We start from the raw sequence: 13,506 nt of genomic DNA on the forward strand, positions 1-13,506 counted from the left end.
AATAAGATAGCAGGGCATGTTTTGTGCTTAATTACGTTATGTGTTACACAACGGCCATTCAAAAAGATAATTTAGCTACTGAAGGGAAATTGTTTTGCACTGCTGACTGACCTAACAGGGGTGGGAATGGTTTACAGTAATAGCATATAGTTGGCAGATGAGGCCTGGATTGAGAAAAGCAGCAACAGCTCACAGAAAGCTCATTATTTTAATTGTGAGGCAAAAGAAGCACATGGAGCCCGAGAATCCTCTGAGCTTGCACATGGTAGGAGACCTCTTTAGGCTATGTTGAGTCAATCAATGCTCACTCATTACAAACATCACAAAGTCATGTTCCTGTCGCCTGGATGGTCTCACCCGCCAACTGAGAAAATAGGCTCATAATCAGTTTGGACTCCTTTTCTCTCTTACTCTGTGGATTGCTTTATTTTCAGTTAGATTTTTTTTTTTTTTACAAACCTTCATTTTGGGTTTTACGTCTTTTTGAGACATGCAGGGAAATTTAGTGTTGACCAGAATTACAGTAACTGCCTTTATTTTAAAGTGGTTCCAATAATTTTATCAATAAGTGAACGGACCATTGATACATGCTACGAATGCTCTTTGATGTCGAAGTTAAATGGAGGGTACTCAATGTGAGCCACTTCAACGTGTGTTAAAAAGAAACCGTTTTGTCTATGATGTGTCAGGACATGTCTGTGGTTCTCTCAGATTTCAAGAGTGTGAGAGAGAGTAAGACTTTCAGCAGATAATAGGAAGGTTGTATGTATGAAAGCAAAATTGCTGTTTTTTGGAAACATTTTACAAATTTTAGAGATAGTTTAGGGATGGAGTTGGACACATAGAGAACATGGTACGATAAAGGTATTTGCTAAACTAAGATATTAAGCAATCATTTTGTCTTTGTCAAATAAAACTTTGGTAAAAGGATATTTTAAAGCAACCGCTCTTACACGCAGAAGCTCGACGTATCTTCACCTTAATAATACAACACATATGATGGATTTTTTATTTTTATTTTGATTTGAATTGGCTAAAAGCCCCCCCCCCAGAAAGTAATAATGCAACTTGGTTTTTGCATCTTCAGGCAGGGATAATAAGCAGAGAACTGCTCTAGGGACACTTTAACATCTTACACACTCTCTTTACATAAATGACAAGACACATACATCTTTTTGATTTAAAGTTGCAACGCTGGATTAATGCAGTGCTTTGTCTTCCTAACACAAATTCATTTGGGATTAACAGAGTTAACGAAGACAGCGTTGTGAACAGCACTGCTCCCTTGAAGCCACTAATTAAAGCTGCTTCTAATGAGGGCTCGTTGATTGACACAAGAGGGTTGGCCTCTCCCCTCGCTTGCATCAACTATGACAACCACATGATGAGGACGATGACAGGCTCCCATGCAGGCGGATGACAGGACATCACAGCCAGACCACCGACGCTTCTCGACTCTGAACGATACAGTATGACACCACTAGACTCATCAAGTCTTGCTCTGTACAACTTCATGCAAAGAATGTTTTTTGTAAACGGAGTTTAAATAAAGCATAACGATTATCAGGAAATTTAGAATAGTAACAGGAGAGTTAATGTAAAGTTCTCTTTAAAGGTTAGAGCTTATGCACGCACAGGTAGAAATACACCATGCTACTTTTGCATTTGCTCTAAGCCAGACGACAACTTCTCACTCCTTCAAAACTACAGAACCATGCTGTTTTTTTTATGTTCTATGAAATTTTTGACATTAGCCCAGAGTTTTAGATATGATTTGACCCAAAAACCAAAAGGTGAATTAATATAATTAATTGCATTGTGTAAGTTCAGTTTTTGTCTTAGATTTTAGGAAATCTAGATTAAATTTTATCATATCTTCACCAATACAAGAACAGTAAATGCTTGTTATAGTATAGTAGAGGATGTTCTTTTTCCAGGTGGATCATCAAAATAAGTGTTCTTACTAATTGTCAGTCATTCTGGTGATATGTTTACAAAGGACTTCCTACGTCCTTGTTCTCATTTTCACTCACTAATGGTGAGTCTGAGATTGCGGAAAAAATGCAACTATTCTTTTGGAAAGTAAGCTTGTATGAGCGAAAAAACCCCAGCAACTTTTAAACAGAACATGCACGAGGAGAAATGGGCTCCTGCATACTCTCGTTCTCTTTTAATAGGCGTTCCCTTTTGGTAGCGGGTACAGGGTTGTGCATGCGCATTTTTTTTTTTAAGTAGAGAGGGCAGATCTTTTCCAAAATTCGCAAAAATACTCCACTATAAATTTTAATCCAAAGAGGATTTTTTTTTTTACAGTGAACATAGCTCTAATTTTCCTTTAGTGAAAACACAAGAAAGATCCTTTTTAAAGGCTTATTTTGTTTTTAGGACCGTTTAAGATTAAGAAAAGTTTCAGAAACACACCAAAGAACCCATAACTCTGCTTGAGTTAGTCTGCTCTAAGCCTCTGCTATTTGTACCCCCCAAAAAATGATAGGCATGGTTAATAGACTCATTCTAAGTGGTATTGTGTATGCACAGGTTGTTTTCATGTTTACCTGTTGGTATGCTTTTGTTAATTATTGGGGGACAGACAAATTGCAATGTCAATATAAATTTTACTTATTTGATTTAGGTCATTCAGTCTGTATCTCCTGGCCAGAAAGTGGACATTTGAGAGTTTCACCATGTTTGTTAATGTACAAAGTTGATCCTCAACCAAACAAAAAAAAGCTAAAAAATAAAGTTTTGTCAAGTTAAGATTTAATGCTTAAAAGTAACATTTAATCCAGCTTATGATGTCTAAAGCTTTAACATTTCTCTGCTTTCTTCAGGACTGTTTCTACTTGCTAGCTGAGGCATATTTGTCTGTATATATTATCAGTGACAGACATGCATCACACCAGAGAGGCCAAGCTGTGGGGCATCAGCAGGCCACGCTGACAATGAGGGTAAAGTGTTTGAGTAAATCTCGCACCCAGCCCCGCTGGCCCTATAGTGGGGGCCTCTCTGTGTCGGTTTGAGAAGCCCCGAGGATGACAGGTGCTTTTCGTAATGCCTAACTGATGAGAGCCAATCAGTGTGCTGCGTTCTGCCTGGTGTGTGTTTCTCCTCTGCTGTTGTTGTCATCTGGCCCCACTAAAGTAAAGATGAGCTTGACTGACAGATGCATCCGGGTTCACAGTTTATTGGTTTCTCCAAGAGAGCCAGATATGCCAATTTAGACAGGGTAGTGACAAAAAAGTTCCCATCTAAATGGAATAATTTTACCACTGGGAATTCTCAGCTGGGGGAAAAGGGAGTGCATGTGTCTCTCTGTGTGAGTATGGTGTGTGTCTGTCTGTGTGTTTTATCTTTTAACAAGCCCTGAATGACAAACACATAGGACAGTTAGGGGCTGACAGAAACAGCAGCTTTTGATGCTTCACAGGGGATCCATGAAATAAACAATAGGCAGAGGGAAGCAGAGAAATTGAATTACAACTGACTGGGTTTGTGTGTTTCAGAGTGAGAGTAAGGCTGCAGCAGCAGCAACGGGCTATGGCGGGATGAAACCGATGCATCATTAAATATACAGGAAGTCAGAAGCTGGGGCAACGCTCCCCTGCCTTCCTAACTGTCCTCCTCCTTTATTTAACTCTCTTCTATCAGCTGTATTCACACAGACATTCATAAAAGGCTGTTGTCCTTTTTACAATGGACATGGGCTAATTAAACAGCAGTCATTATTCATATAATTTCATTCTACTGTCTCGCAAAAATGCCTTTGAACATTATACTGTGAAACTTTGTGCATTTCATATTATAGAGTAATGATCTATGCATTGTAGTACTGACTGTTCATAAAGCCAAACATCAATACACCCTGAGGAGAGACTGTCCCTCCTGCAACCTTGATCGTTGAATCATCTCTTATGGGGTTAATAATGAGCACACATCAAATCAACAATGGATATATAAAAGAATTTATTTCTCATGTGCACAAAAAAAAAAAAAAAAGAAATGGAACAGAACTGGAAAAGGAACAATGATTGAGGCCACAAGGCTTTCCTTATAGATTTTCATCAGAGATCCTTTTAATGTCTGTGACACGTGTCCTGTATCATCTTTACAGCAGCGGATGACCCAGTCCAGCAAAGGTACTCCATGTCCGAGAGGAAAACTGTGTTGTAACATTTTCAGATATGGAAATCCCACACGAATTCAAGTGCATTTTGTAGAACAAGTGGTTTTCTCTTTTCTTTTCTCATTTTTTTCTGGTTCTCTTCCTGGCAAGAGATTATGTTTTACATGGTAATCCAATGCTAACAGTCATATTGATGAAGGGAAAGTGGACAGTTTGTTGTTTAGGAATTCTGTGTTTCTGCACAAGGAGACACACATCATTTAATCTGGGAGATGATTACAAAACATAGGATTATATTTTTGATTGTTACCAAGGACTTAATGTGAGGGAAGCAAAAATGGAAAAAATGGAAAAAAGAAGTCTCACCACAAGTTTTATGAATCCCTTAGTTAACCTTTATACCCTTCTCCATGGGTACCGGTTATACTGGGCCCGACAACAAAACAGTGACAGAAAGCCATTTAACTCATTGCATAGTGACATAAAACACCATCATGACAAAACAAACAAAATAAAACAAGCAACAAAGACAACCTATGTGGATGTTAGCATCTGAAACCTGCCACTGCTATACCCATAGGTTATATTTTCCTCAAAAACATTACACTGAAGACACAAATGTAATGCATGATTTTCTCTTTTTTTTATCAGCTTCAGTGTGTTTATCTACAAAAGGAGCCAGTACAGGATATGATACTGCAGTGGTGTCTGTGTATGACGTTATATATTTACAGAGACAACCTGTCTTCACATTTTTCACAAACCTTTATAGAAAGCAGCACTTTGTTTTCAACTGTTGGAATATTAAGCCACTAAATTTCCCCCTCCTCGTATGCATCTTGTTTAACTCTCTCGGCGTACACGTTGAGTTGACTCATCTAAAGGATAATACTGAAATAATAAACTTACTGTAAATAAAACATTAAATATCAAACTTAGTCTTTGGCAAATGTGGTAAGAGAAGAACATTTATGGAATATTTCCCCCAGAACAAACAATCAAACAAAAAAAGTGGGATGCAGAATCCTTCCAGTCCCTGTGGAGACGTGAATATGGGTAATTACCATCAAACCCATTTGATTTTAGGTTTGCAAAATAAGTTTATAAGGCATGTACTGAAACAATTATATGGTTATATTGTGTCAGAATTGTATCATCTTGAATGTACAGTAGAGGCATGGCTTAACTTGTGGTTTTATTTATGTAATTAAAAAAGGAGTTTTCATTTATCTGATGAACTGTGTCTGTTTAACTTAATTATGTGATTTTTATCAAATACGTTCATGTAAATCTTCCACAAAAAGATGATAAAAAAAAAAAAATCTAAAAGCTGAGTTGTTAGTGCAAAAAAGAGCAAATTAACATGACAGGAAAATGTTGGATAAGTTTGCTCACAAAAAAAAATAACTTTTACAGAAGAAAAAACAAATTTTTGACGTTTTTTTAAATCCTGACACGACCATTATAAACTCATGGTCATCCTGACAGGCTTCATACTTTGTAGAAGGATTTACATTTTTACATCTGATTGTTTGCCACAGGTGGGACGTTCCCTATGGGACATAGGATGGTAAGCATCGAAGGACGTGCTGATAGCACAAGATGGACGGGACAAGAAAGGAGACCACTGGATTTTCTCAAAGCACCTGGAAAAAAAGGTTTTTACTACAGCAAAAATGGAGCACCCATCTCTTTAGGTGTAAAAAGTGGGTCCGCAACACTGGTGTGAGTTGCTACATTACTGAACTGTGGGACAACCATCAATTTCTCTTAGACTTGTCTTTTCAGAGCAGACAAAAAATACTGTAGTTTATTACATAAAGGAATGTGAGGATCCATGAATAAAATAACAACAACAGCAACAACGAAAAAAAAATTATAAATCCCACAAACATTTTTCCACATGGTAATCTTCACACAGTTTTTCTTCAATTTATATTTTATAATATATATATTTATAGAATCTGTTGAAGTCATTCTGAAAATGTTCAGGCCTGTGGGAGATTTACAGGCTCCAAGCTCCTTTGGGGTCCCTTGCCTCTCTCCCCCATCTCTATCCCAACATGTGTAAAGCTAGAGCTGGGTGCAACTGCTCCAGCTTCTTGCATCCTTCCTCTGCATCGCATAAGTTGAAGGGGTCCCATTTTTTTTTCTCATATAGGACCAACGTGGAGGCCGAAGCTCCGGCCCTGCAGTCTGAACTGGTCTCCGGGGTGACTAGTGGCGGTCGTAGGCAGTGGCAGCAGTGGGAGGGGCGGAGCCACGGGATGCGGCACTATAATAATAAGGGGAACCTGAAAGTTAACAGAAGAACGAGTCGTTGGAAACCATCTGAAAGGCATGTGTACAGATTCTAAAATTTTAAAAGAACTTAAAGACATTAAATCTCAGAAGTTTCAGTTGAACTGGAAAATAAGTCATACACATCTCCAATAGTGATGGAGGAAAATTATATATAATTTTCAAAATTCTTTACAAATAAACCCTTATCTGTGTCAATGCTCTAGGAAATCGACTTTTGCAAATATTGTATTCTTGGGGTTTTTCTTTACAAGCTTTGCACATCTGGAAATTTTTTACCTTTATCATTTTTAGGATACATCAAGCAAAGTAAGATCCCTTGCAAAGTATGAGAAAAAATCATTGGTTAGGTTTTGCTATATGTTGCAAATTGATTTTCAGTCGAGACTTTGACTAGACCATTCTAAAATGTGACCCTTCTTTGATTATTGCCTATTACAATCAGCCTGTTGGTTTCCTTAAACAACCCTGTCTTGGTAAGTTTGCATAGGTGCCAAGCTCATATTAGTTTCCAAAGATGGGATATTGTTTTTTTTAACCTTATGTGCTATAAACCTCTCTTCAACTTTATCTTTGACCTGTATGATCTGTTCCACGGTCTTGTAAAAGCAAAACTCTGAGGTCTTCACAGAACAGCTAAATTTCTACTCAGAGTAAATTAGACACAGTTTAATAAGTAAATGACCCCTGAAAGCAGTTGGTTGCTATAGATACTATTTAGGGTTATCAGATTAAAGGGAGCTGAATGTAAATGCAAGTATTGATATACCTTATTTGTTAAACATTTAGAAAACAATATATCATTTTTCATCATGTCTCATTTATGGACTACTGTATTTTGGTCAAGGAATTAGAATCCCCATAAACAACAAAGTTTATGATAAAAGGTGACAATTGTGTTCAATTCAAAGGGTTTGAATACTTTATTGAGGCACAGTAAATAGGATAAAGTCAGTGAATGTACCTACTCAGTAACGCTGGATTACTGAACCTCCAAGCTTCATTGTAGGTTGTGTATTGGGGATGAGAGTAGGGATTACCAGAAAAGTCCCCCCCTAGAGAGAAAACAAGCACAATTATTCATGGGGAGATTATATGCAAACAGACAAAAATATGTATATAATTGTAAATTTCACAACCCATTTGTAATTATTTTCCCTCTATAGTCACTTCTGCCCATTTCACCATAAACTCAGCATTCTTCTCTGTTCTTCTCATTTTTGGGCATCCCTATACATTCGTTTCCTCACACTTTCCATTAAGTTGCATTTGACCATCAGCAAAACATTAACAGGAGGTTTTATACCACAACTGATTGCAAAATCGGTGAAACTGTTTCGAGTGCCACTTCTTGCTGTTTGAGCTGAGCACATCTCTAAACAACAGAGGGAGTTGTGTTTGCAGCTGTTTGGACGACAGATTTACACACACACTGGCAGCTATAGCATCCTCACCGCTGCTCATGTAACTCGAGCTCATCCCGGAGAGAGATAGTGATTTAAATATTTACAGGCCCTCTACGCCTCTGTGTTCTGACCCTTAACTGTTTGCTGTGAACCTGAACTACAGGTTAAGTAGAGGGGAAAGAGATACGCTCTGTAGCCCTGGGTGTCCGTGGAGGCGAGGAGAAGAGCACAGGCAGTGTTTATCGACGGGGCTGGTGAGGGGGCGCTGCATGTGGAAGCGGTGAGGGTAATGAGCGCTGGGAGCTGGAGTGTAACTGAGAGGAACTGTCCCATCTCACGGCCACTGATTGTGGTGATCGCCTATCGAGTTCATCTAATGTCCTCATCCACTGATGCTAACCGCACGCTAACCACAGACTTCTAAGGCTATAACAAGCTTGCTTCAATCCATGAGAAAAGCTTGGACATTTTTTCACTGTCCTTTTATTTTTTCTTAATGTTTAGCAAACTGCTGTCTCCTCTCACATGATCCCAAGCTCTGCAGCAGTCCTTGAATGAGGTTTCATTGGGCCTGTTAGTATAATTATCAGGATCCCAGAAAAAAATTGATTCACCTACCAGGAACCATGCCAGCAAGTGTGGAGGTGGGGTAGCTCCCTTGTCCTGTGGGCGGGACGTGGGGTGGGTAGCCAGGTAAAGTGGTGCTTGCCATGTCTCGACCTGCAAGTACACAGAAGATTTCATTAGTAAAAACAGAACTACCAACAAAACTAAATGAATAGAGTGACCATACTGTATTACACATTTTTTTATAAAAAAAAAAAATGGGTGTGTTTTTATTTTGCATGCATAAATGCATTTACTTTAGCTATGTTTTGTTTTGCATATTTAATTTTTATTTAATTATTTTTATTTGATGTACCCCAAGGAACACTCAGAGACTCTAAATCTATAAAGTTATGAGCAATGTTTGTTGCCAGTACCTGCTTAGGAAGCCAATTTACAATGCAAAAAACAAATGAGCTCAAAATGCTTTATGACATGAAAATCCTTGTATTTTTCAGATTCGTAGTAGTATTTCCGAATTTGGGGCCAAGGGTGTTATATTCATGTTAAAGAAAATTACATCAAATTAGTTTCGACATGTATTTCTTTCGATATGCTTTTTCAGTATTAACAGCTCAGCAGATTTCCTTAATTTGTAATAAATAATACCTACAAATTACACAAAATACCTCATTATGGCAATGTAAAATAAAAATACATGAATCTAAGTGTTAACAGCCTTGGATCTTTATTTTATGGATCCACCTTAGCAAAGTTTATTTTTGTGCATGCCTTTTCTAATCCTGGGCAATCAACTACATTTACCACAGATGTGCTCCATGTTGTAGAAACATGTCAAGGATCATCAGGGAACACTGTATGTACTTTAGCTCAATTTGGAGCTTCGTAGCAAAAATGTGAATACTTAGGTAAATGTCATTTCTTAGTTTTCTATTTGCAATAAACTGACACAATTATACATATGCAGTACACTGAATATTATTTGGAATAACATAACTAACATAAGCTCAGCTGTGTAAATGTTTTCAAGATGCAATATATAAAATAAGAGGCTGCAAATAACAGTAGTTATTCCACTACAACCAAAGAAGCTAAAGGTGATGGAAGCATTGTACCAGTGAAAACTTTCTTTTTTTTCTTCTCTATATTCAGACTTTTAATTAACAATGACAGCACTGGGTTGGGGTAAGTAAGAGTGCCCTAAATCCAAGCCAGGCCCCAGCATCATCATCTCTGTTTTAACAACCCCCCACCCGAAACCCATTTTGGACCTCCTCTGAGCCCCCTGACTTTGTGCCCGTCACAAGGCTGGAGAGACTGGAAGGTCTATTGTGAACCTAATAGATAGGCAATAGGTCCGATGTAGAGAAAAGTTCTGACCATAGCTCGGAAGAGCATAGCTCCGATAATGAGGGCCCAACAGTCAGTTTAGCTCCTGTTTACACAACAATAGATCCAAAAGGCAGCATGAGAAGGTGGCTATTTTAATTTGGTGCATAACTGAGAATTGCTAAATGGTTAAAAGTGAGCATAGACTGAAATCAGCTGGACATTTTTTATTTTTTCAATTCATCTGTCAGGCCTCATGGGCAAGGCTGTACCTGCTATAAAGGGCTGGCTGGCATACTGGCTGTAGCTGGGGCCGTGGGCATGGGTAAGGTAGCTGGGAGTGGAGGCATCTACAGAGAGGCTGGTCTGGTGGGGCAAGATGTCAGCTAGAGCAGAATCCCCAACAGAGGAGGGGGTGAAGGGAGCAAAGGATGCCTCATGGGGCTCCCGCTTTACACACATGGAAGGCGGATATGACTGGTGAGAGTCTGGCATGTGGAAAAAAAAGAAAAAAAAGAAAAAAAACTTGATAGAATGCAAGCATACATTGCCACACGTTCTATACTCACATTTTAATCAATCACACATGTAGGATGAGATGAGGGCTTTATTTTGTGTTAATCAAACACTGCATAGTATAAAACACAAAAGGGGGTGTAAAGTCCTAGATTCACTTTCTTTAAACTGTACTTAAGGTTTCCAAGACTTTACTCCTATTTTTTTTTATCTTTGAGGAAAATTATATTAGGTATTTCAGATGTGAAAGAGCATAAAAACAGCATTTAGTGTTTGATTTGTTCATTTACATAGCTTATTATATTAATCTTATATGCACCCTTAATCTTATATATTCATCCAACTGAGTGTAAACATACACCAGTGAAATGTTGTAGCAACACATCGCGCCTGATCAATCAAGCTCAAATGCATACAAAATTTCCCTAAGGTTTTGAGAAAACAAACAGCATAATCTCATGGCTGCTCTGTCTCAGAGCTAAAGAAGTAAACAATCAGCTAACAGATAGTTGAAAACGCCATGCTTTGCACTAATTTGGCTGATGAGTCCTGGCATCTTTCGTCTTTTTTTTTTATCCAGCTCTGCCTCTTTAACCTGTGCAATCAATGTAAGCTCTGTCTTTCCCTGGTCCCTCCATGTTGTGCTGCGGTGCCCCGCTCTGTTTGCTGGGGCCTGAGATGGACCCCCCCCCCCCACCTCCCCGACACCATGATAGCCTCATTAGCTGCTTCCCCCATCATTGTTGTTTTACAACAGGACTGTGTGTTGTGATTCCTCATTAAGATAAGGGCTGAAGGGGGATTTAACACTGTCAGTCCTTAAATGCTAAGCAAAAAGAATGAGGGAACACAGCTGAATTTGTTTGAGCCAAGTTCTCTCGCATCCTTTTCATAGCTGTAAACATTCCCTTAAACAGAGAAAACCTGAATGATTTCAGGCTTTAGTATAAGATTGCTTGATTAAAACCGGGGAATTTTAAATCAGTGCGAGTCAGTTTAAGATTTAAATGGATGGACAGGGGAAACTCTGTAGACATCATAAGAAAGTCACAGTATCAGACTAAAGATAACGCCCAGTCTAAGGACAGTGACTTAGTGAGGTTTCTACACTCTAGAAAACACCAGGACTTAAAAAACATATCTGTTTATGAACACATATTATTAATATTTAAACTGTTAAACAACTACATTCACCATGATGCATGTTTTCCTTTAATTGCCATTTTTACTCTATGGCCATATTTGTATGTAATACAAGCTTTTTGTAACATTTTCTTTTAAACCTATATTTTCTAATACAATTCCAAGTGCACCTTTTCTGTATTTTACCTGTTAAAAGCAACTCAATTTTAAAACTATTGTCAGCCAATGACAATTGTAAAAGAATTAGGAACACAGACTTCAAGGCAACCACTGCAACAAATTGTGAGGGAATGGTAATTTAGCACCATAACTTTTGCTTTGGCCTCACCCTCTCAGACCAACTTTTACTGAGAGATTGAAATATTCATAGATCAACTTATTTGGATTTATAATTACGACAGTGAGAAACATATCCACTTTTGGTAGCATCTTATAACAATTTACAATCAAGCAGGTGATTATTTACACTAGCCTGTCCAGTCACAATGATTCACCCAGGGCTTAAAACAGTCTAGAAAGGCAGGAGTTTACTTTAGCACCAGAAACACCCATAATGCAACAGCACTTTTTTGTAATCACAGCAGTCAATATTGCAGCCACAATAGAGCTATGTTCTAAAAATGCACTTTATTTTGTCCCAAATGAGACTGATATAACTTCAGAATTCCAACAGCTGGCTGCTGTTAGATATTTTCTTTTTAAATAGAAGACTTTGCATTAAATGTGTTTTTACTGGAGATGTTCTCTCCCCTCTCTGTTAGTCCTGCTCTGACCTTTGCAATCAGGTGCTGCTAGCTTCTCTTCAGACTAAAAAGATGTGTATAATATGTAAGTCAGGGGCTAACCAGGCTATTTTTACACAGGAAACTTAGGTACATGAATGTACTCCACAAAATAGTCCTAAAGATGTGTAGCATTTTTAGTCAAAGAAACTGACAAATTGGAAAGTAAAACAGTGGCTGTTAGCCTCATCCTATCAGATAAACCAATCGGGATGAATATTAAAAAAAGATGCCAAGAAAAGTATTTAGTAAATTTATTAAGCTCCTGAATTTTATAAAAAAAAAAAAAAAAGTTTAAATATTTCCCAACCAATAAATGCAACATTGCTTCTTAGAACTTAGATGTAAAAGATTTTACATTTTTTGTAGAAGATTTTAATATTGCTTAAAAAATTGTCTACATTAACAAGAAGCTTTAAAGTAGCCCTTTGTTTGGAAACTATTTCATATTTGTTCGTGGCTTAGAACAAATTTGTTTCAACTCTATTTAAGATAAACCTAGTTTGCTTCTGTTTTGTCAGCACCAGAGCAACTGTTGAGAAACATTCGGTAGTTGCAGAGCACCAACAACTGATACAAATGCTGCGTTCGAGACCACTGAACTCTGAAACTAATCAGACATGGTGCTGCTTATTGTCCTGGAGACGAGGCAGCGCCGGGGAAAAGGGGAGGCTGTCAAATCCCGGGCCTGGATGATGGAGATGGAAGATAAACTTGGAGTCCATGGGGACCTTTTTCCCCCTGCAAACACATCTCTGAGAGAAGGGAAGATGGTATAGAGTTCTCCAACATCTGTCTCCACTCAACCACTGATACCACATCTACAGACCTCATCAACCATAGAAATAAACTGTTAGGAACCTGTAGCGGTCCTCAGAGAGATGCTTTCAGATATAGCTACAACAGGCTGCCCTCAAGTGAGTGTTTTACTTTTAAATGCACACTAAGGAACTTTGGTGTACATTGGCTGCTTAAGCTCTTCTTTCAGTTGAAGAACAATTTTCTTCCCTTAAAGCACAGCTGTCATCTTGCTTGAAGCAGCCATTCAGGGCAAAGTTTACAAATATACTTTAAAATATGGTGTTGGGGCAAAAAAAAAAAAAAAAAGTTGCACCCATTTCTGGTTGAGCAAAGAACATTTTCAGAGCCAAATGAGCTGAATTACACACCTACAGTCCGCAGTTTCCCTAAAATTCATTATCAAATGTGTGCTTAAAACTTTACGTGAGCATTAAGAGAGGAGAGGGAGACAACAAATTAATTTCTAAGCTCAGGGCTGCAGGCATTAACCGAGCTGCGACGAACCATTTGTCACCAGGCTACACACCAGGCACCACAG

At 38.3% G+C, this 13,506-nt stretch overlaps 1 protein-coding gene across 29 annotated transcripts in view; it reads right to left on the minus strand.

The window, feature by feature from the left end:
- Positions 1–3,948: 3,948 nt before the first annotated feature.
- Positions 3,949–13,506, minus strand: part of pax2a (paired box 2a) — a 34,053-nt gene continuing 24,495 nt past the window's right edge. For 12 of the 29 annotated variants that reach the window (XM_038293040.1, XM_038293035.1, XM_038293033.1 and 9 more), the window contains 4 exons: positions 9,999–10,214; positions 8,449–8,550; positions 7,393–7,479; positions 3,949–6,398 (listed from right to left, as the gene is read on the minus strand). In XM_038293040.1, the coding sequence (XP_038148968.1) occupies positions 6,277–6,398; positions 7,393–7,479; positions 8,449–8,550; positions 9,999–10,214 (527 nt within the window). In that variant the 3' untranslated portion in view covers positions 3,949–6,276. Of the gene's footprint in view, positions 6,418–7,388; positions 7,480–8,448; positions 8,551–9,998; positions 10,215–13,506 lie in introns of all 29 variants that reach the window. The other 17 variants (XM_038293048.1, XM_038293057.1, XM_038293055.1 and 14 more) reach the window with 7 other exon arrangements.

This window comes from Cyprinodon tularosa, unplaced genomic scaffold (genome assembly GCF_016077235.1).
Source record: "Cyprinodon tularosa strain WSP-4 unplaced genomic scaffold, ASM1607723v1 ctg32, whole genome shotgun sequence".
NCBI lineage: Eukaryota > Metazoa > Chordata > Actinopteri > Cyprinodontiformes > Cyprinodontidae > Cyprinodon > Cyprinodon tularosa.